The sequence below is a fragment of the Schistocerca americana genome, chromosome 3, assembly GCF_021461395.2.
Source record: "Schistocerca americana isolate TAMUIC-IGC-003095 chromosome 3, iqSchAmer2.1, whole genome shotgun sequence".
Classification (NCBI taxonomy): Eukaryota; Metazoa; Arthropoda; class Insecta; order Orthoptera; family Acrididae; genus Schistocerca; species Schistocerca americana.
In genome coordinates, this window is record NC_060121.1 from 211,253,630 (window position 1) to 211,277,699 (window position 24,070).

Here is a 24,070-nt window from a genome sequence, read left to right on the forward strand (position 1 = left end):
CCGATCACCGGCGTCATCCCCACACACCTTCTTCCATCTCTTGTCAGTGTTTGTCTCAGAAACTCTATAACAGTACGCTGCTTCAGACGAATGCCAAGTGCAGCTGCCACATGGACGGAGTGCAAAGATAGCGTGACTTGCGGGAACAGGTTGATTTTAATTTGAATGCACGCAGGAAGAATGTTGCTATGACCTCCGTGAATAGCTAAGGTGTAGAAAAAAAAATTGGATTCTTTTTTAAAATGTGCATTTCTTTTAGAATGACCTTTTTCAATTTTCTGCAGTTTGGTTTCTGTACAAGTTACAAATGACCTTTCGTTCCCTCATTTTATCCCTGATAGCTTTAGTCGAAACAAGGCCCAAGATACTCATAGCATTGGGAAAACCAACCATGAACAAACTCTTCCACCTGGTGTGCAAGAGGTATGAGACCCTAGGACTTCAAGAAGAATATAATAATTCCATTTCCAAAGAAATGAGGTGCTGACAAGCGTGAATAGTACCTAACTATCAGTTTAACAAGTCATGGTTGCAAAATACTAGTTCGAATTCTTTACAGAAGCAAGGAAAAACAGGTATAAGGTGACCTTGGAAAAAATCTGTTTGGATTCCAGAGAACTGTAGGAACATGTGAGGCAAAACTGACGCTATGACGTATCATAGGAGATAGGTAAAGGAAACGCAAACATATATTTATAGCATTTGTAGACTTACAGAAAATTTCGGATAATGTTGATTGGAACACTCTCTTTGAAAATGTGAAGGTAAAGAGGTAATATACAGGGAGCGAAAAGGTGCTTACAGCTTGTACAGAAACCAGATGGCAGTTATAAGAGTCGAGGGGCACGAAAGGGAAGCAGTGGTTGGGAAGGGAGTGAGACAGGGTTGTAGTCTCTCCCCGAACGTGTTCAATCTGTATATTGAGCAAGCAGTAAAGGAAACAAAAGAAATATTCGGATTAGGTATTAAAATCTATGGAGAAGAAATAAAAACTTTGAGGTTCGCCGATGATATTGTAATTCTGTCAGACACAGCAAAGGACTTGGAAGAGCAGTTGAACGGAATGGATATGGTCTTGAAAGGAGGATATAAGATGAACATCAACAAAAGCAAAACGAGGATAAGGGAATGTAGTCGAACTAAGTCGGGTGATGCTGAGGGAATTAGATTAGGAAATGAGACACTTAAAGTATTAAAGGAGTTTTGCTATTTGGGGAGCAAAATAACTGATGATGGTCGCAGTAGAGAGAACATAAAATGTAGACTGGCAATGGCAAGGAAAGCGTTTCTGAAGAAGAGAAGTTTAACATCAAGTATAGATTTAACTGTCAGGAAGTCGTTTCTGAAAGTATTTGTATGGAGTGTAGCCATGTATGGAAGTGAAGCATGGACGATAAATACTTTGGACAAGAAGAGAATAGAAGCTTTCGAAATGTGGTGCTACAGACGGATTCTGAAGATTAGATGGGTAGATCACATAACTAATGAGAAGGTATTGAATAGAATTGGGGAGAAGTTTGTGGCACAACTCGACTAGAGGAAGGCATCGGTTGGTAGGACCAATTTAGTATTGGAGGGCAGCGTGGAGGGTAAAAGTCGTAGAGTGATAACAAGAGATGAATACAGTAAGCAGATTCAGAAGGATGTAGGTTGCAGTAGGTACTGGGAGATGAGGCAGCTTGCACAGGATAGAGTAGCGTGGAGAGCTGCATCAAACCAGTCTCAGGACTGAAGACCACAACAACAACAACAATCTCTCATTAATAGGACGCTCATCAGTACGTGCGAGTCTGCTCCACAGCACGCAGCTTTGCACGGCAAATGATTCACCTCAGCTTCACCTGATACGTGTCGTTGCGTCATACTGAGTTGTCGCGTGTGCCGACAGGCGGCGCGCGGGCGCTGCGGCTGGTACGCGTGCGCGTCCCGCCGTTGGTTGCTCGCGGCATGACGGCGCGGCTCGAGTGCCGCTTTGAGCTGCAGCGGGACCGCCTCTACTCGGTCACGTGGTACAAGGACCACGAGGAGTTCTACCGATACGTGCCGCGCGCGCCCACGCCGCAGCACAGCTACCGGCTCGAAGGCGTCCGAGTAGTCGTGAGTAGCTCTTATAATGCAAAACACTACTAGCTCTTCCTTCTTCAGAATTAATATACGGTGATCAAAAAGTAAGTATTAATTTGAAAACTGAATAAATCACGGAATAATGAAGATAGAGAGGCACAAATTGACACACATGCTTGGAATGACATGGGGTTTTATTAGAACCAAAAAAAATACAAAAGTTCAAAAAATGTCCGACAGATGGCGCTTCATCTGCTCAGAATAGCAATAATTACCATAACAAAGTAAGACAAAGCAAAGATGATGTTCTTTGCAGGAAATGCTCAATATGTCCACCATCATTCCTCAACAATAGCTGTAGTAGAGGAATAATGTTGTGAACAGCACTGTGAAACATGTCCGGAGTTGTGGTGAGGCATTGGCGTCGGATGTTGTCTTTCAGCATCTCTGGAGATGTCTGTCGATCACGATACACTTGCGACTTCAGGTAACCCCAAAGCCAATAATCACACGGACTGAGGTCTGGGGACCTAGGAGGCCAAGCATGACGAAAGTGGCGGCTGAGCACACGATCATCATCAAAAGACGCGCGCAAGAGATCCTTCACGAGTCTAGCAATTTTTTTGGTTCTAATAAAACCCCATCTCATCCCAAGCATGTGTGTCAATTTTTACCTCTCTATCTAAATTATTCCGTGGTTTGTTAAGTTTTCAAATTTATACTGACTTTTTGATCACCCGGTAGCTCAAAAAAGTAACCTATACCTGTGCAATAAATCCTACCAATAACACGTTTTTGTGGTCTCTCTCAGGGGAAATTTTATTACCTTTTACAGGCGTAGTACAGGACGACTACAAAATCGCTTTACAGTTGAACTTAACGTTTTACTGTGTAGGATGGTGAGGTATCAAACTTTTGAAGCTTCCATCCTGATCGCCAATGTGGCAGCACTGCTCCTCACGTAATATGCAACGTGACTGCCACGAAACTGCTACGTCACTGTCACGTTACTGCCCGTGAGGGAGAATAAATTCTGTATTTTCAACATTTCACGGCCATGTCAGCAGCTGTATAAATGTTAATTTTAAATTAACAACAGCCTCAATTGCAATGTTTACCTAGATTTACCTAGGTTTCAGTTGGGATAACCCAACCTTCTTCAGAAATAAAAGGAACTACGATTTGCCCCAACTGAAATATAGGTAAATCTAGGTAAACATTGCAACTGAGTCTGTTGTTAACTTATAATTAATAAATTATGTGTTGACCCCTCCAATGTTCGCCTTTCTGTGTTTGGAGAACAAAAGAGGCAGATACCAGTGACTTCACTGTGGAGGAGCGCCTAGTGATGAGTATATGAGTCCATGAATGGAACAGCAACAATAACGAAAATGTGATATATGTGACGGACAGGATTCGTGAACGGTTCAGTAAGGAGCTACCAAGACATCAGACTTTGGACCACATGGCAGAAGGAAGCCTTGCACCTGAGAAGTGTTCTAGATCCCAATCACCACCACGCCACCCCCAAACCCACTCTGGTCGTCTATCAACCCGAATGGAAATATGCGCCGAAGTTAGTGTGTCAGTGATGCGTTCATCCTGCAAGTCGACAAGAAATCGTGCTACAGAACATGAAATTTAAGGAAGCACAAAGCAATGCCACATGAAAACTCACTTTGGCTTGAAAGCATTCCGACCAATGGCAATCGGCAATCAATGAACTAAATAAGGATGACATATACTGCTACAAGTATATCAAGCCGTGGAGGGATAATCATGATACACATACAGATGTTTTTAATAAATAGCTGTAAGTGTTATTGAAGTTACTCTGAAATAACTGCAGGTGTAAAGAGTCTTTCTGGCAGCCCTGTACACAAGAGGACAAAACTAGCGACACTAAAAACACACACACACACACGGGGGGGGGGGGGGGGAGAGAGAGAGAGAGAGAGAGAGAGAGAGAGAGAGAGAGAGAGATTTGCTCGGAGCAACACTTCATGCTATATTATATTCTTAGAGTAAGTCACTAACTATTGCCACCAAGGATAACTCCGAAAGTATGATAGGAGCTGAAACGTTTGTGGGACAAAAGTTGTATGGGATAACGAGGACCTTAATATGAAGTTCCTTTTGTGTTGCTAGGTGGGGTCGCTTCAGAGGTATGAAGGTCAGCTTGGTTTTTTTAAAAAGGGATGCTATAGTTTGGTACTTATTTTCTCATAGGGGCTATCGAGACGAATCCAATGATGTGTAACAGTAATGTCAACTAAGGTCACAAAGGTGGCGTGAAAGTCCATTTACAGAAGGTGTTCGAAGTTATGACTATTGGTAGCAATGCAGTGCTGCAATCTTCTTACCATGGATTGAGTGGTATACCTTATCACATCAGCACTTATCGAAGCACACGCTCTGAAATTCTCTCTCGCATATCTTCAGGTGTAGTTGGAATGTCTTTATAAATAATGCTTTTTACGAAACCCCACAAGAAAAAATTCAGAGGCGTCAAGTCTAGCGAACGAGCCGGCCACGACACGTCTCCTCCGCGTCTGATCGAACGATTTAGGAATTGTCTCTGCAACTCCTTTCTAACCATCAGTGAAAAGCGTGCCGGACACCCATCTTGGTGGTACCACATACTGTTCCTTGTTCCTAAAGGTATTTCTTCCAATAACAGACCTAACATTTCTTGCAGGAATGTGGTGTAGTTCCAACCATAAGATTTCCTTCGATGAAATAGGGACCCATAATTCTGCCCTCCAGAATACCCCACCATACATTCACCGACCACGGGTTTTGGCGTGCAACTTGCCGCAGCCACAATGGAATTTCAGTTGCCCAATAATGCATATTATCCAAATGAACATTTCTATGGTTCGTGAATGTAGCCTCGTCAGTAAAGAAAATCAAATTAATAAATGCGTCATCCCACTGAATCTGAAGTTGAGCCCATTAGTATTGTGATGCGAAACTGTCGAATGGTGTTTACATGTCAATGGCATGTTAGATGGATACGTCTTATTCGACGAAAGTTAACTATTTTCATTTACTACTTTCGCGATATGTGAGAGAGAATTGTCAGCACCACTCAGTCTATGATAACAAGATTGCAGCACTGCATTTGTACAAATGGTCAAAACTTCGAACACATTCTGGAAATGGACGTTCATGCTACCTTTGTGACCTTCGTTGACCTTCAAAGACGTTACTGTTACACTTCATTGGATTCGTGTCGATAGCAGCTAAATAAGCACCAAACTATTTATTTATTTATTTATTTATTTATTTTTTTGTCATCAGTCTTCTGACTGGTTTGATGCAGTCCGCCACGAATTCCTCTCCTGTGCTAACTTCTTCATCTCAGTGTTGCACTTGCAACTTACGTCCTCAATTATTTGCTTGATGTATTCCAATCACTGTCTTCTTCTACAGTTTTTGCCCTCCACAGCTCCCTCTAGTACCATGTAAGTCATTCCCTCATGTCTTAACATATTTCCTATCATCCTGTCCCTTCTTCTTATTAGTGTTTTCCACATATTCCTTTCCTCTCCGATTCTGAGTAGAACCTCCTCATTCCTTACCTTATCAGGCCAGCTAATTTTAACACTCGTCTGTAGCAACATATCTCAAATGCTTCAATTCTCTTCTGTTCCGGTTTTCCGACAGTCCATGTTTCACCACCATACAATGCTGTACTCCAGACGTACATTCTCAGAAATTTCTTCCCCAAATTAAGCCCGATATTTGATATTAGTAGACTTCTCTAGGCCAGGAAACTATAGCATCCCATTAAAAAAAAAGGTTGACCCTCATATCCCTGACGTGACCCCACGTAGCAACAAAATACCAACTCATATTATGGCTCCCGTTGCCCCACGCGATATTTGTCCCACAAACTTTTGAGCTACTATCATACTTTAGGAGTTATTCTAGATGGCAATAGCTAGTGACTCATCCTGCATAATGAGGCAAATCTATGGAGTATCGGCGCTATGCCTACCAACGTCTGAGCGTCATGTGGATATCAAAAATTTCTCTAGATTCCAGGCGTACTTCATGAGGATCTTCACTGTCTGGATACGACACTGCGTGTCATGTTTGCAATAGATGAGAGCATCCTGTTCTTACAGAATAGCGCAAGAGCACTATTTAGCGAGATGAGGGTGTCACTCACACCTTGAATGAAGACTGTTGCTGAACTGACGATAGATTTACTTAATTTGCAGGAAAGTGCCCCACGGAGGTTTAGGAAAATGACTGGCATTATTCTCAAGTCCCCCCAAGACAGCAACAGGAAATAATTTATATAGATCACAGACAGATGCTGTACATATGAACATCACTCCAAACGAAATGCACAATATTCTTTCAAATATCCATCTTTTGTTCTACAGCTTCGCTATTAACGATAGAAATATTCTTCTTGCCTGTATTAAAATTCAGTTCAAAGTGGTTCCGCAAGTGCTACTGTCGTAGCACTCTGTAAAGATGGTTACTGCACTTGATGTTCATCTGAAGCAACGTACTATTATAGAGCACCTGCATTGCGATAACGAGACACTGACGAAAATTGACAAGAGATGTCAGAAAGTGTATGGGGATGACGCTGTAGATCGGAGTACAGTTAGTCGTCGCGGAAGCAGATTATGTGGTGAAGGTGGGCACGACAATGCTCGGAACCTCCCGTGCAACGGCAGACCGAACGCTGCACGGACTGCAGACAATGTGCAGCATATTCACAGCCTCATGTTGGCTGACAAACGCGTAACAGTGAATGAATTGTCGATCAGAGCGGAAGCGGGACAAGCAAGTGAGTGCAAAATATTGAAAGTTGAAACTGAGAAAGTTTGCGCCAGTTGGGTGCCGAGAATGTTGACAAAAAGAAACTCGGAAGACAGCGTGAAGCAAAATGTTGGAACAATACGGGAATTCTGGAGATGATTTCTTCGCAAGAATTATGGTGGAAGACGAAACATTGTTGCATCACTTTCAACTGCAGGTGAAAAGATAATCAGTGGAAAAGCATTATGCAAATTTGTCAAAGAAGAAGAAATTCCAAATTGCGTCTTCAGCAGGACAAATGAGGCTACTGTTTTTTTATTTTTTTATTCAGAGGACTGTTGCTTACGGGCGTATCAATTCTACCATGCGTATGGTAAGCCTTAAAGGCTTTCGTCCTGGAATGTGTTGCATTGGACAACATCGACAAAAATGATGTTTTGTTGTTGCATAATAACGCTCGGCTATATGCCGTGAGAAAACCGCCTTAGAGATCACAAAGCTTGGGTGCGAAACACTGAGACACCTACCCTGCAGCCCTAATCTTGTACCGTATGATTACCACCTCTGCGGTAAACTGAAGGATTTCATTTGCAGAACGAGATTTGAAGATGATGACTCCCTTGTGAAGGCTTCTAAACAGTTGTCCAAGCGTCTTAGTCCTTACTCCTGTCTTAACAGGCGTTACCTGCATGGCGCCTGAGGTAGCGGCAACCCTTCTGCCACTTCGGGCACGCGTGCAGCCTACACGCCCCCTGCAGGCCTCAGCCTCACGAACCCTCCCTGTCGCAGTAAGGGACAAGAGGCGGCGGTACCCGCGCTATTATAGGTCGCCACTTACAAGGATCCTATTCGCGTCCGCGACACACGTTATCAGAAAATAATGCCACGACTATTTCGCCGCCGGTCGCTGTAAAGGTCGTCGCCAGAGATGCACAAGGCTGTTCTTCCGGCTGCGAGAGGCTCTCCCAGCCTCCGGCAGGTGCTGCTCATCCCATCGTCTTAGGACACTCTCGAAGTCCATCGTAGAGATCGACACCGCTGTATTCAGAATTCCTCGTTGTTTCCCTTGGTGCAGTCAGACTATCCAGGACAGACGTTGCTGTTCCTGTGCTGGTGCTATTCAGGATAGCTTCATCGGGCTTGGAATAATTTCGATACAAGGTATTTAGCTATGAAGATCCTAATTGTGTTACTTTGTCGGAGTCTGGAATCACCATAATGTCAAGTCCTCAACATGCGAGCCACTGTAATTGAGATTTTGTTACTATCGTCGAAGCAGACGTTTCTTTCCTTGGACAGTAAACATTTGTAAATTTTTATCACCGTTTTCCCTGTGCCGATGTGAGTATGAAAGGTACTGAAAAGAAACTGGATGTTTAAAAATGTATTTGGAATCTCTTTTGGAGTGACCCTCGTGACATTTCTCCCCTTAAATTGATAAGATATCGTGTCAGCAAGGCAGAAGAAAGGACGGAAGATTAGTGCGCAACGTCCATTTCATTATGGGAGAAAAATCAACGTACGGTTTTCAAAGGAACATTCCTGTCACGTGGCTTAGGTAATCCAGGGAAACAACGAGATGTCAAAATACGGAAAACCGAAGGGTGATTAGAAACAGCGTCCTCCCTTATGAGAGTTGAGTGAATTAACAACCACTATGCTACGTGGCTCGATGCCAACAGGACAGACTTTCGGTACGGAAATAAATTTCTTACCCAAGATTAGACGGGTAGTTTCAATAACTAAGGAAAAGGTATTCATCGAATTAGGGGGAAAAGAAATTTACGGTACATCTTGACAAAAAGGAACCAGGACAAGAAGGAACCAGTTGATAGGACACATTGTGGGACACCAAGGAGTGGTCAGTTTGGTAAGAGAGAAGTGTGTAAGATGGGAAAATTGCAGAGGCAGACGAAAACTTGCATACAGTAAGCGGGCCCAAGTGGGTAATTACTGCAGAGATGGGGAGACTTGCATACGATACACTACCGTGGAGAACTACATAAGACCAGTCATCAGAATGAAGACTACAAAAACAACATCCAGTATGAGCTACATAATGTCAAGTGTGGAATCTACAATAGCGAGGTAATACCAGAATAAAAGAAAATTTATGTAAGTTGAATTCTCACAGGATCAAAATTTTGCCAACAATACTCATCTGGTGAGTACAGGCTGTAGTTGGGAATTAGATGAGAAACTGTTCTGTTTTATGGAATACAAAGCCAAGTGGCGTGTATTAAATAGAAAGACAAGGCTGTGTTTGTAAAATTTGTGCATTTGGGTGAGATCGAGGAGACCGAATGACTGAAACACTGGATTAACATTGGGGAGAGGCTGTAATTGTGTATATGGTCGGAGGCACTGACAGAGGTTTTCCGTAGTTTTGCGAAATTATTTAAGGAGGAAGGCGTGATGGTGCATTTGAATAAGTCACAGACGGTTTCCTTCACGAAACTTGTCTTCGCGAGCTTGTGCTCCATTAGCAGTGACGTCGACGTCGGCTGTACGCTAAATCCTAAATTTCTTACCTTATTGCTATTCAGAAGTATGTCAGAAACTAAATGTCTAGGTAAAACTTGGAGTAAAGAGATCGTAAAACAGGGAGGAGGCGAGGCTTTGGAAGAGAAAAAGGGGCCGATTGTCAGGACCAGTGCTAAACACGTCAAACTTCCTCAAAAGAAAGTATTTTTCGCCAAGGGAGTGTATATTTTCATAAAACAGTGTTTATTCAAACTACTATTGATCAGTGTTTGCTGGTGGCCGATTACAAGTCTAATAAATCACAACGTATTAGGCTGCCCCAAAAGCGACGAGTCATATTCATGAAACTAATTTTCAATATAGAAAACATATATCTTTCACAATCTTGCAGCATGCTTCAGGTTAAAAATAGGTCGGGAACTTGTCTTATACACTGAAGAGCCAAAGAAGCTGGTACACCTGCTAAATATCGTGTAGGGCCATCCCGAACACGCAGAAGTACAGCAAACCAACGAGGCATGGACTCGACTAACGTCTGAAGTAGTGCTGGAGGGAACTGACACCAAGAATCCTGCACGGCTGTCCGTAAATCCGTAAGAGCACGAGGGGGGTTGAAATCTCTTCTAAACAGCACGTTGCAAGGCATCCCAGATATGCTCAATAATGTTCATGTCTGCGAAGTTTGGTGTTTAAACTCAGAATAATGTTCCTGGAGCCACTCTGTAGCAACTCTGGACGTGTGAGCTGTCGCATTGTCCTGCTGGAATTGTCGAAGTATCATGGGTCCCATATAACTCCTACTGCACGCGCCCCACACCATTACAGAGCCTCCACCAGCTTGAACAGTCCCCTACTGACATGCAGAGTCCATGGATTCATGACAGTGTCTCCATACTCTTATACTTCCGACCAGGCAACATGTTTGCAGTCATCAACAGTCCAATGTAGGTGCTGACGGGCCCAGGCGAGGCGTAAAGCTTTGTGTCGTGTAGTTATCAAGGGTACACGAGTGGGCCTTCGCCTCCGAAAGCCTTTATCGAGAATGTTTCATTGAATGGTTCGCACGCTGACGCTTGTTGATGGCACAGCATTGAAATCTGCAGCAACTGGCAGAAGGATTGCACTTCTGTCACATTGAACGATTCTCTTCAGTCGTCGTTGGTCCCGTTCTTGCATTTGGTCATGCGGTTCTAGGCGCTCAAGTCCGGAACCGCGCGACTGCTACGGTCGCAGGTTCGAATCCTGCCTCGGGCATGTATGTGTGTGATGTTCTTAGGTTAGTTAGGTTTAAGTAGTTCTAAGTTCTAGGGGACTGATGACCACAGATGTTAAGTCCCATAGTGCTCAGAGCCGTTCTTGCATTATCTTTTTCCGGTCGCAGTGATGTCGGAGATTTGATGTTTTACCTTATTGCTGAAATTCACGATACAAAAATGGTTCAAATGGCTCTGAGCATTATGGGACTTAACATCTGAGGTCATCAGTCCCGTAGACTTAGAACTACTTAAACCTAACTAACCTAAGGACATCACACACATCCGTGCCCGAGGCAGGATTCGAACCTGGGACCATAGCAGCAACGCGGTTGCGGACTGAAGCTCGACCGGCCGGCAATTCACGACACACTTGCGAAATTGTTCTACGGAAAAACCCCCACTTCATCGCTACCTCGGAATGCTGTGTCCCATCGCTCGTGCGCCGATTATAACACTACGTGCAAACTCACTTAAATCTTGATAACCTGCCATTGTAGTAGTAGTAAGTGATCTAACAACTGCACCAGACACTTGTTGTCTTATAAAGGCGTTGTCTACCGCAGCGCCGTCCTCTGCCTGTTTACATATCTCTGTATTTGAATACGCATGCCTGTACCAGTTTCTTCGGCGCTTCAGTGTAATTGAAATAAATGGTTGTAGCTCCGTCATAAGTTGCATTGAGAAGTATGTATTTTTTTTTCTTGATGGTGACTAGCACTGGACACCTGTGTCTATTTTCAAACCATCCTACAAAGGAGATTACAGTTGACTTGACAATTTGATACAAACGAGGCACATATTCGTAACACAATTATAGTAAACTAATATACGTGTAAGGTATACAAATTTGTCATGGTTCTAATTTACAAGGTGCCTTTCTAGTTGTATACCATGCTGTAAGTGTAACAGTTACAGGCGATAGCCCAGTACAGAAACTGCCCCGGCTGCAATCAAAGCGGTATAAGGCTGACTACACCACATAAGACGGACATCAGGGAACTGGATGCGTAGAGACACCAGTGGTTACCAGGTAAGAATGAGGCCGATGACAGCGGCACGCGTCGAAGAGAACTCTCATTTACAGTACGGTATAACTAATAAGGCAACTTGTAAGATAGAACCATGACCAATTTGCATACCTTGTACGTGTATTAGTATTCTGTAATTGTATTACGAATATGAGTCTTGTTTTTATAAGAAGGGCTTATTTCAATAGTGGTACAAGTCCATTTTTGTTCATCCTGAGATACAGAGTCCTAAAGTTAAATGAGCGCTGAAAAATCTGCAGTTGAGATACCAGAAATATTCATGCATATGGCTTCTTGTTAGAGATGAACCTTTCTATCTGTTTGTTTGGACCATTAATGTCAGAAGCCCTTCATAAAACTGTCATGTCAGCTGTAATCTTTTTTGTAGTGTTGTGGATTGGCAGGATCCAACCCACGGAGTTTGGAGGAAGCCGAAAGGCACGCGTTTTAGCTCACGCAGGCTGGCGTGAGGTCTGGAACTGGACAAGGAAGTTAGACTAGAAAAAAAGGATGTAGCTGGTGGAATACTTAACTTTAATCCATTAATATTGAACGTAGCTCTTGTCTGTACATTATTTACAATATCAATAGCAACTGATAATGGCGCCTTGCTAGGTCGTAGCAAATGACGTAGCTGAAGGCTATGCTAACTATCATCTATGCAAATGAGAGCGTATTTTGTCAGTGAACCATCGCTAGCAAAGTCGGCTGTACAACTGGGGCGAGTGCTAGGAAGTCTCTCTAGACATGCCGTGTGGCGACACGCGGACAGGCGGGTCCGACGTATACTAACGGACCGCGGCCGATTTAAAGGCTACCACCTAGCAAGTATGGTGTCTGGCGGTGACACCACATGTAGAATGGTTTGAAAATGGATACACATGTCCGGAACTAGTCGCCACCAGGACACAAAGAATGGATACTTCTCAATGCAACTTATGACGATGATACAACCATTTATTTCAATTCATAGAGCTTTTAACAAAGGCACATATCAGACGTTAAGATGCAGTTGGCCACTCTGAATGTCAACACATTTCACCATCTTTCAGTTGTGGTTCAGAACACATTCCGTAGTTGATCAGGAGTGATGTTGTTAACTGCCTCCAGAATCTAATCATGCATCTGATGCAGAGTACTAATTTGAACCCTGTAGTCGTAGGATTTTATGTAACCTCTCTCCCCCGCCCCCAAGAGTGCAAAGGAGAAAGTTCAGCTGACTTTGAAGCCCACATACGCTGTGTACCTCTACCGATTCACCGTCCAGAGAACGGGCCACTGACGTAACAACGAACAGTCAGACCAAAATGAGGAGTTCCGTCCTTCTGGTGTATAATGGAATTCAGAACTCCATCATACTCCAACTGCGCTTCCAGGAAAAGTTCAAGCATGTCAAGGAAATTGGTGAAAGGTCCCGATTTCAAGTCTAATTCCTGCACACAATTTTAATCTGCAAGGATGTTTCATATCAGCGCACGTTTCGCTGCAGAGTAAAAATTTCATTCTATCTAAATGGTATGTTTTATGATTTGCTCTGCATAAAAGACTGGTCCATAAATCTTTCTCTAGGTCATCGCTAGCTATATGCCCAGTTTTAATATATTTCTCTCCTATTTTTGCACCTGATGAGAACTATTGTCGGCCCATATCCGATAGTTGTGACTGTTCGCATAACCACATGTGTGACATGTGGCCTCATCTAAGCAGAGGAGATTATCTAACAGGTTTCCATTTTTGAAAAAGTCAGCAAATATTTCCATGCAGTAGGAGTAATCTTCCTCCTTCTACTTTACCTGCATCTCGTACATCGTCTTCTTCGTACTATGGAGCGTGGACTGTTCAACTCACGCCTCAGCCGGCGAGTCGACGAAAGGAAGCGTGTGCCCTCCTCAACGGTCCGGACTAGTTCGACAGATGGTTCTGTTAGTCCGGAATGTTCCTCATTAAATACACGCCCTCTTCGACTGAATTAGTTGACAAGAAGCCTGGTAGCGATTGGTCCTTGTTGGGACAACGCTGACACCTCCGCGAATGTTTTACCACCAAGTTTCCAGGAAACAATGGCTATTTTTCCTTCTGCGTAGAGCATCTCAAAGGCCTCTGCAAGAACAATTGATTACATTAATGTTTCCATGACAGTGAATATTTATTTTTGGGACTCTCTGTACATCAAGTTTTTTAAATACACTGCTGGCCACCGTAAATGCAACACCCTGAAGGAAGCATCCGAATCAAGTGAAATTTACACCATCGGTTTGCACTGATGAGATATGCAACTGATTAGAATTTCAGCGCAGACGCACATCACGCGCGCCTGTGGCGCCACCTCATAGCGCCATTTAAGGCTTGGCGATTTCGACGAGTGTACGTTCGGCACGTGTGTTTACCTTGTGGTTGTTTCACAAGACGATCAGTTATGCCTCGTAGAAAACAGCGAACATCTTTTGATCGAGTATCTGAGTTCGACAGAGGAAGGATAGTGGCTCACCGAGATTGTGGATTATCATACAGAGAAATCGCTAGTCGTGTTGGACGAAATGAAACAACTGTAATGCGGATATGTGACCGTTGGATGCAGGAGGGTACGACGGACCGACGTGGTCGATTGCATTCACCTCAGTGCACCACTGCACGTGCTGATAGGCAAATTGTGCGCATGGCAGTGACGGATCGCTCAGTGACATCCCGAACCATAGCACAGCACATTGCGTCTGTAACGCATCATCCAGTGTCTGCGCGTACCATTCGACGCCGTTTACAGCAGAGTGGTCTGTCCGCAAGACGTCCATTGCTTCGTCTACCATTGACGCAGAACCACAGACGTCTCCGTCGCCAATAGTGTGATGACAGATGGATGTGGACGGCAGAATGGAATGACGTTGTCTTTACTGACGAGGCACGCTTCTGTCTGCAGCACCACGATGGTCGGATTCGAGTGTGGAGACACCGTGGAGAGAGGATGCTGGGCAGCTGCATTATGCACCGCCACACTGGTCTTGCACCGGGTATTATGGTATGGGGCGGTATTGGATATTACTCTCGCACGCCTCTAGTACGCATTGCCGGTACTTTAAATAGCCGGCGCTACATATCCGAGGTGCTGGAGCCAGTTGTCCTTCCTTACCTTCAGGGCTCGGCCACAGCCATATTTCAACAGGATAATGCGCGACCACACATGGCACGCATTGTCCAAAAGTTCTTCGTCAATAACCAGATTGAAGTGCTTCCCTGGCCGGCTCGCTCTCCGGATCTTTCGCCGATAGAAAACATGTGGTCCATGGTTGCGCAACGAGTGACGCAGATTACATCCCCAGCTGCCACACCAGATGATCTTTGGCAACGTGTGGAAGCTGCCTGGGCTGCTGTACTACAGGAACACATCCAACGTCTCTTTGACTCAATGCCGAGACGTGTGGCAGCGGTGATCTCCAACAATGGCGGCTACTCTGGCTACTGATTCTGGCAGGAACCACATGTCACAGATGTCTGTAAACGTAATCATTTGATACTTGGTCAACATGTTATCTACAAAATAAATTTTGTTGTGCTACCTCTTGTCTTTCTTGGTGTTGCATTTGCGGTGGCCAGCAGTGTATATATGCAACATAATTTCGTTTGTGTTGCGCCCATTTAAAAATGACTACTAGCTGTAAATGGACAATTGTGCCTTATATAGTGTTCTATGGAAATTCATTCTCGGCAAAACCGTGTAGTACTTAAGAAATTTCAAGTTATATTTGAACCAAACGTAGAAAAGGTAACTCATTCAGTACTAGTTAATCGTTCATGTAAGGTAGTGACAGAGGGAGGAAATCAACAGTGAACCATAAAATTGACGTATGCATAAAAGGAGAAGAGCATCTATCCAGTTGCAGAAACTGAACATTAAATAGCGAAAGGTGGTGACTTCCAATCGTTCAAGATTCCGTTTCAATTTACTTTACCTATAACGTTTGGACACCAAAGTAAAGTGCAAAGATAGGACATTTGTCTTAACATCTGCTTATTCGTTTCTCTCATAGTGGTCCCAATTCTCACAATAAATCCTTGTTCAGCCATACAAACTCCTAACAGCTTACTGCATGCACTAAACTGAAGCTATCCTGATTTAGAGCAAGAAATTGATTGACAGTTGAGAACAGTCGAGCTTGGAACGGTGCGACATTGTCAGTTCAGCGTTACCATCGAACAAAACATGCTGTCAGCTTTCATACTGAATTCATTCACACCATACTGTGCTAACGTACACTCTTCAAATTTATTTGGAAGACCATAATAACCTTATAAAATTTCTGTACACCATCGCAGCTAGTCTGAGAAATTTCTTGCATTATCCAAAACGCAGGACAGATAAACAAAACAATGGTTCAAATGGCTCTGAGGACTATGGGACTTAACATCTGAGGTCATCAGTCCCCTAGAACTTAGTACTTAAACCTAACTAACCTAGGGACATCACTCACATCCATGCCCTAGGCAGGATTCGAGCCGCTGACCGTAGCGGGCACGCGGTTCTAGACTGAAGCGCCTAGAAGCGCTCGGCTACAGCGGCTGGCCGACAGATAAACAAAGACGATTAGTTGGTATTTTCTAGAAATAATATAGATAGTCATACGTCGGAATAGTACTGACGATATATCGACGACATCGACAGATTTGTCCTATGTAATCAGCTTCCATAATTTTAATAAATTTTGACAACATAGTCCTCGGAGAGCAGCGACCTGATTCTATAATTAAAAATGAACAGTCGAGATCTCAATAATATTTCTTTATTATCCGGTTTCGACTTATCTACAAACCATCTTCAGAATTTTTTGGCTCCCTATAGCTGGTGCTGGCGGCTCCATACACTAGTCTACGATCGAGGTATCACGAAAAATCTGAGGAGCCGCCAGCACTAGCCATAACAGGCCAAAAACTTCTGAAGATGGCTTGTAGATAAGCCGAAACCTGTTAATAAAGAAATATTTTTACGATCACGACTGCTCATTTTTAAATTGCATAATTTCATTTTATAGGACATGATTCAGAAAAAGGAATATGATGAGACATATTAGAAAATAAAACGGTTCAACGGTTAGCTTAACTTTTATGCCAAAACGTTTGGGAACAGACCCTTCACGTACATGGTGACATCAAAAATTGTTCGCACGGAGCATTATCAAACGTATGGGAGCGCCATTGTCCCGTGCTGCGAGCCATGAGCTGGCAGAAATATCTTTTACTCGTCACTAGCTGTAGCTGTCAAATACGCAGTGGATTAGACATATGCAGCAATCTCAATCATATGTAACCAACGCTCTACACTTTAGGAAAGCAGCACCTTAGCGTTGTGAACTGCAATCGTTTTCAGATCGTCAGAATTGTTTTCTCTCCCACAACTGTATTAATATACACTACCAGATCTGAAATATCTGGGCATCTATCAGCGGAGATTAACATGAGGTGTGTCCAGCCCTTTCCCTTATTACGGGCTTAATTCTGCTGGGCACACTTTGAATGAGGTGTAGGAATTACTGTGGATTAGTGGCTACCCAGTGTTCCTCAAGAGGGGAAGCCAGAGGGGGTAGTCATGTCGGACACTGCGGTCTGGAGCGAAGTTGCCTTTTTAACTCATCCCAAATGGGTTCGTTGGGGTTCAGGAATGTCATTATCCTGAAACCGTTGCCCCATAGATTACAGGGTACTGCGTCATGCTGATACTAACAATTATCGTCTTGGAAATGCTGATCTACTGCACGCAGTACACAGCGCTGTAAGATTTGTTCTTATTCCTTCGCAATTACCGTTATGTTAAGCACAATAGGAGACCACACCCAACCACAAAAAAACCCTCATACGTACACTGCGTCTTCCGTAATGCATTGTAACATTCTGCAGTCATTCGCCAAACCCAAACCCTACTGTAGGGTTGCCACAGAGGGTAGCATGATTCATCACTTCAATCAGTCGACTCTATTCTTCCACTGTGCAGTGGCTTCGCTGTTTACACCACCTCAAGCGTCGCTTAGCAGCGACCACAGAAACCTGTGGCTTATGAAGAGCTGCTCAGCCATTGTATCAGACTGTTTTTAAGTTTCCGCTGTTTTCATTGCAGTGGCTAGCGTTGCTGCTTCTAGAGATCGGAGTCTCGGGTTGGATTCCCGGCCGGGTGGGGGATTTTCTCCACCTGGGGACTGAGTGGTTGTGTTGTCCTGCTCATTTTATCATCATTCGGGAACGTGGCGAGACTGGATAGTGACAAAAATTGGTAATTTGTACGGGCCATGATGACGACGCAGTTGAGCGCCCCACAAACCAAATATCATCATCATCCCTGTTTTCATGTGATTTTTTACAACTACCCTTCAGAACGCTCTCGACGGACCTCTCCCTGGATGCATGATGTCTGACTGGTCTTGGTTTAGATGTAGTTGTTCCTTCGCCTTTCACTTCACAACCACACATCAATAGACGATTTGTGCACCTTTAAAAAGGTGGCTTTGTTACTTAAGTGACATCCAATGACTACGTTCGAAATCACTGAGCTCTGCTGACAGTACCCATTCTGCTTTACTGCGTTTTTTCTGACAAAAAAATACTTCCCGCCTCCTTTCACAGTAGCGGGTTCACCTTTTGTTACATCTAGTTATCAAATCCGCATTACTTAAGGGTGTATGTATACGTTCCACCAGATATTACGGGTTAAGAGTAATTTACAAGGTAGAAACTAAGTCGTTAAAAGACTTTTTATGTAACTTAAACTAATTTCTTAACATAAGTTGTGTGTTACACCACGCAGTACTAATGGGGAGTGGGGAGGAGGGGGGGGGGGGTTACTTTATGCCCACTTTTTGACAATATTGTAATCTAATCAGGTACCTTAGACTTTAAAATTTGGAAAAAAAGTATTTGTTGTTTTTAATGAATTCTTCTATCAGATTCGCTATATGTTCGTGAATTTTTCAGTTAAACTTAATCCGTAATTTTAGTCCCTGTAGTGAATATCACGTTCCCCAATGAATGTCATATTCAATATTTGCTGGTTCAGGGCCTGAATTACACTTCATTATATATTTAGAAAGTATTTGTGAGTTAAGGAGACTAACAATGAACGAAATTTGCAATTTTTTTTTTGTCGTGGTCAGAAAGTCAAGTATCATTGAAAGAGCACTGATACGGCGACGAGCGTGCTAAGATATTTTCAGGGTCTGGATCCTACTTACAAACATCAGTACCTCTTCAAAAAGTATATTATTAATAAAATTCAACAACAATTAACGAATTTTCTTTTTTTTTTCTAAACTTTTCTTAGGCTGGACATAAAGTACCCCCGGTCGGTAACGGACGTTTTGGAAAGTGCCTTGGTATCGCTAGAGTTAATTTTAATAATGGCTTTCTTATAGGACAAATGTAAAGAGTAACAATTTCCATTCGGAATCGTCACACTTTCACTCATTTTGACGTATAAAAATCACCAATACATCGCCGGCCGGTGCGGCTGAGCGGTTCTAGGCGCTACAGTCTGGAACCGCGCGACCGCTACGGTCCCAGGTTCGAATCCTGCCTCGGGCATGGATGTGTGTGATGTCCTTAGGTTAGTTAGGTTTAGGTAGTTCTAAGTTCTAGGGGACTGATGACCTCAGAAGTTAAGTCCCATAGTGCTCAGAGCCATTTGAACCATTTGAACCAATACATCGAAACTACCGTTATTGGTAAGGCCGCTTTGTCACCTGTATCGATGTATCAGATGGCTTTGTCGAAAAATCGATATGTGTATCATTTTAACATCTCTACCTGCAGTAGCAGAGCAATATGGTAATGGTGAGTTTAAGCCGAGGTTTACTATCTTTGGGCCGAAAAAAGCATGTTGTTTGAGAATTTTTTCTCTTGATGTGTTATATACACTCCTGGAAATGGAAAAAAGAACACATTGACACCGGTGTGTCAGACCCACCATACTTGCTCCGGACACTGCGAGAGGGCTGTACAAGCAATGATCACACGCACGGCACAGCGGACACACCAGGAACCGCGGTGTTGGCCGTCGAATGGCGCTAGCTGCGCAGCATTTGTGCACCGCCGCCGTCAGTGTCAGCCAGTTTGCCGTTTCATACGGAGCTCCATCGCAGTCTTTAACACTGGTAGCATGCCGCGACAGCGTGGACGTGAACCGTATGTGCAGTTGACGGACTTTGAGCGAGGGCGTATAGTGGGCATGCGGGAGGCCGGGTGGACGTACCGCCGAATTGCTCAACACGTGGGGCGTGAAGTGTCCACAGTACATCGATGTTGTCGACAGTGGTCGGCGGAAGGTGCACGTGCCCGTCGACCTGGGACCGGACCGCAGCGACGCACGGATGCACGCCAAGACCATAGGATCCTACGCAGTGCCGTAGGGGACCGCACCGCCACTTCCCAGCAAATTAGGGACACTGTTGCTCCTGGGGTATCGGCGAGGACCATTCGCAACCGTCTCCATGAAGCTGGGCTACGGTCCCGCACACCGTTAGGCCGTCTTCCGCTCACGCCCCAACATCGTGCAGCCCGCCTCCAGTGGTGTCGCGACAGGCGTGACTGGAGGGACGAATGGAGACGTGTCGTCTTCAGCGATGACAGTCGCTTCTGCCTTGGTGCCAATGATGGTCGTATGCGTGTTTGGCGCCGTGCAGGTGAGCGCCACAATCAGGACTGCATACGACCGAGGCACACAGGGTCAACACCCGGCATCATGGTGTGGGGAGCGATCTCCTACACTGGCCGTACACCACTGGTGATCGTCGAGGGGACACTGAATAGTGCACGGTACATCCAAACCGTTATCGAACCCATCGTTCTACCATTCCTAGACCGGCAAGGGAACTTGTGTTCCAACAGGACAATGCACGTCCGCATGTATCCCGTGCCACCCAACGTGCTCTAGAAGGTGTAATTCAACTACCCTGGCCAGCAAGATCTCCGGATCTGTCTCCCATTGAGCATGTTTGGGACTGGATGAAGCGTCGTCTCACGCGGTCTGCACGTCCAGCACGAACGCTGGTCCAGCTGAGGCGCCAGGTGGAAATGGCATGGCAAGCCGTTCCACAGGACTACATCCAGCATCTCTACGATCGTCTCCATGCGGGAATAGCAGCCTGCATTGCTGCGAAAGGTGGATATACACTGTACTAGTGCCGACATTATGCATGCTCTGTTGCCTGTGTCTATGTGCCTGTGGTTCTGTCAGTGTGATCATGTGATGTATCTGACCCCAGGAATGTGTCAATAAAGTTTCCCCTTCCTGGGACAATGAATTCACGGTGTTCTTATTTCAATTTCCAGGAGTGTAGATATCAATGTCAAATTTTGCCAAAATGTTTATTGATACTTCCTCTACAAATTGGAATTTTTTCGACCGAAAATGTCGAAGAACAAAGGCGGAAGTGCCGTTGGAACGAAACAAAATTTCAATGTAGACCTCCACGCGTGGTATGTCACAGGTCAGCCGACTCGTCTGAAATCAAAATTGGACTGACGTTAGCGAAATACATAAGATTCTCTAGGAGTTGTACCTCGCTTAAGATGTCTGGACCATAGAAAACAAAATGGCGGCCATTTGAAAAAAGTAGGGGTTTCTTCATCGATTTTTCAGCCAAGTAAAAATATTAATAGTTGATGGATCGGAATAAAATTGGTACAACTGCTAGACAATTTAGTTAGCTTCGTTGGAAACAAAGAATCATGCCAATCGGTTCAGTAGATTTGAAGTTACCATACAGTGCGATAAAAAATAAGTCATTTCGACAAAAACGCGTTTGAAGTTTTGACCAGATATAAATACAATATTATGCAACTTATGTTCAATCTGCTATTCCGAGTCCATAAACTAGTCCTTCGCCTTCCTCACAGAGGGCGTTCTGCTCGATCTGGGCCATCCTGCGCTGCTCCAGAGCCGCTCGTACGGCCGGTGACAAGCGGTTTTCGGCCCTTTGAATCCGGTGGTCGTCCGAATGCTTTTCTAACTGCGTCGAATAGAGTCCCAGGGTGACGTCCTCCGTTGTCATGGTCTTCAGAATTGCTGAATACCCTTCGTTGAAGCTGCTCACCGCCAGGAAAGTCACAATCTCCACAGTCTTCGCACCAGAATGCAAAGGCTTGGGGACCAACTTCCAAACACACGCGTTCATTTAAATTTGGTGTGTTTCCTCCCAAGCACCGGTAAAATAACTCGTCCTGCGAAAGAAAAAAAAACTGGTGCTTGAAAAAGGCCGATTTCAGGCAGGAGCATTTTTTTGTTCAACCGCGAATAACAAACATTTCCGTTCCGTATTCGAAAAACAGTTTCAGGGGTGGGTTCTAAACACTTTTATCGATCTAAAAATGCAATTTCAAAAAAATCGATTTTTTGAACCAAAGGATAGTAAACCTTCCCTAACAGGTGGAGGTTTGATCGGATCCGTTCCCACGCTGGTTGTCGCTGCGGTAACTGCATGTACATCTACATTTATACTCCGCAAGCCACCCAACGGTGTGTGGCGGAGGGCACTTTACGTGCCACTGCCATTACCTCCCTTTCCTGTTTCAGTCGCGTATGGTTCGCGGGAAGAATGACTGCCGGAAAGACTCCGTGCGCGCTCGAATCTCTCTAATTTAACATTCATGATCTCCTCGGGAGGTATAAGTAGGGGGAAGCAATATATTCGATACCTCATCCAGAAACGCACCCTCTCGAAACCTGGACAGCAAACTACACCGCGATGCAGATCGCCTCTCCTGCAGAGTCTGCCACTTGAGTTTGCCAAACATCTCCGTAACGCTATCACGCTTACTAAATAACTCTGTGACGAAACGCGCCGCTCTTCTTTGCATCCTCTCCATCTCCTCCGTCAACCCGACCTGGTACGGATCCGAAACTGAAGAGCAATACTTAAGTGTAGGTCGAACGAGTGTTTTGTAAGCCACCTCCTTTGTTGATGGACTACATTTTCTACGGACTCTCCCAATGAATCTCAACCTGGCACCCGCCTTGCCAACAATTAATTTTATATGATCATTCCACTTCAAATCGTTCCATACGCGTACTCCCAGATATTTTACAGAAGTAACTGCTACCGTTGTTTGTTCCGCTATCATATAATCATACAATAAAGGATCCTTCTTTCTATGTATTCGCAATACATTACATTTGTCTATGTTAAGGTGCCTACCCGCTGCAGATCCTCCTACACTTCGCTGCAATCATCCAATGCTGCAACCTCTCTGTATACTACAGCATCATCCGCGAAAAGCCGCATGGAACTTCCGACACTATCTACTAGGTCATTTATATATATTGTGAAAAGCAATAGTCCCATGACAGTCCCGTGTGGCACGCCAGAGGCTACTTTAATGTCTGTAGACGTCTCTCCTTTGAGAACAACATGGTGTGTTCTGTTTGCTAAAACTCTTCAATCCAGCCATACAGCTGGTCTGATATTCCATGGGTTCTTACTTTGTTTATCAGGTGACAGTGCGGAACTGTGTCGAACGCCTTCCGCAAGTCAAGGAAAATGGCGTCTACCTGAGAGCCTGTATCTAATATTTTCTGGGTCTCATGAACAAATAAAGCAAGTTGGATCTCACACGATCGCTGTTTCCGGAATCCATGATGATGCCTACAGAGTAGATTCTGGGTTTCCAGAAATGACATGATACGTGAGCAAAAACATGTTCTAAAATTCTACAACAGATCGATGTCAGAGATATAGGTCTATAGTTTTGCACATCTGCTCGACGAACCTTCTTGAAGACTGGGACTACCTGTGCTCTTTTCCAATCATTTGGAACCTTCCGTTCCTCTAGAGACTTGTGGTACACGACTGTTAGAAGGGGGACAAGTTCTTTCGCGTACTCTGTGTAGAATCGAAATGGTATCCCGTCAGGTCCAGTGGACTTTCCTCTGTTCAGTGATTCAGTGTTAAAAAAGCAGCTGTCAGTCAGGATATTGCTGTTGTGGTACACTTGAAGCGGAGCGTGCGCGGTCGCACTGTGCGCTGTGCTGTGCTGTGTTGCAGGACGAGCTGTCGGACAGCCAGCAGGTGATCCTGCGCAGCGTCAGCCTGCGCGCCACCGGCGTCTACCGCTGCGAGGTGTCGGCCGAGGCGCCCTCCTTCACCTCGGTGCATGGCGAGGGCCACATGCAGGTCGTCTGTGAGTACCAGCACACGCTCTGACACACACACACACTTACCACGCAGAGCGGAAACGCTCTCCTCAGTTCTGTACTTTTATTTACTTAAAGAACATGTTGAATTGTTTTCGTTGGTTGGTTTGTGGGATTGAAGGGACCAGACTGCTAGAGCCATCGGTCCCAATTGTTTTGGTGATCTGGTGTTACAGAGTCATTTAGAAAATCAAATGGACTAATAATATCGCAACTGATGAAGTCTTTAACAGAGCACAAGGGGAGTTTATGGAACAGTGAATGGTCAGCGTGACGGACTGCCATCCTAA

The 24,070-nt window shown here is 44.5% G+C and overlaps 1 protein-coding gene across 1 annotated transcript in view; it reads left to right on the forward strand.

Annotated features, from left to right (window-relative positions):
* Window positions 1–24,070, forward strand: part of LOC124605979 (cell adhesion molecule 2-like) — a 211,977-nt gene that overhangs the window by 83,881 nt on the left and 104,026 nt on the right. The window contains exons 2-3 of the mRNA XM_047137943.1: window positions 1,889–2,097; window positions 23,632–23,767. Of these exons, the coding sequence (XP_046993899.1) occupies window positions 1,889–2,097; window positions 23,632–23,767 (345 nt within the window). The remainder of the gene's footprint in view (window positions 1–1,888; window positions 2,098–23,631; window positions 23,768–24,070) is intronic.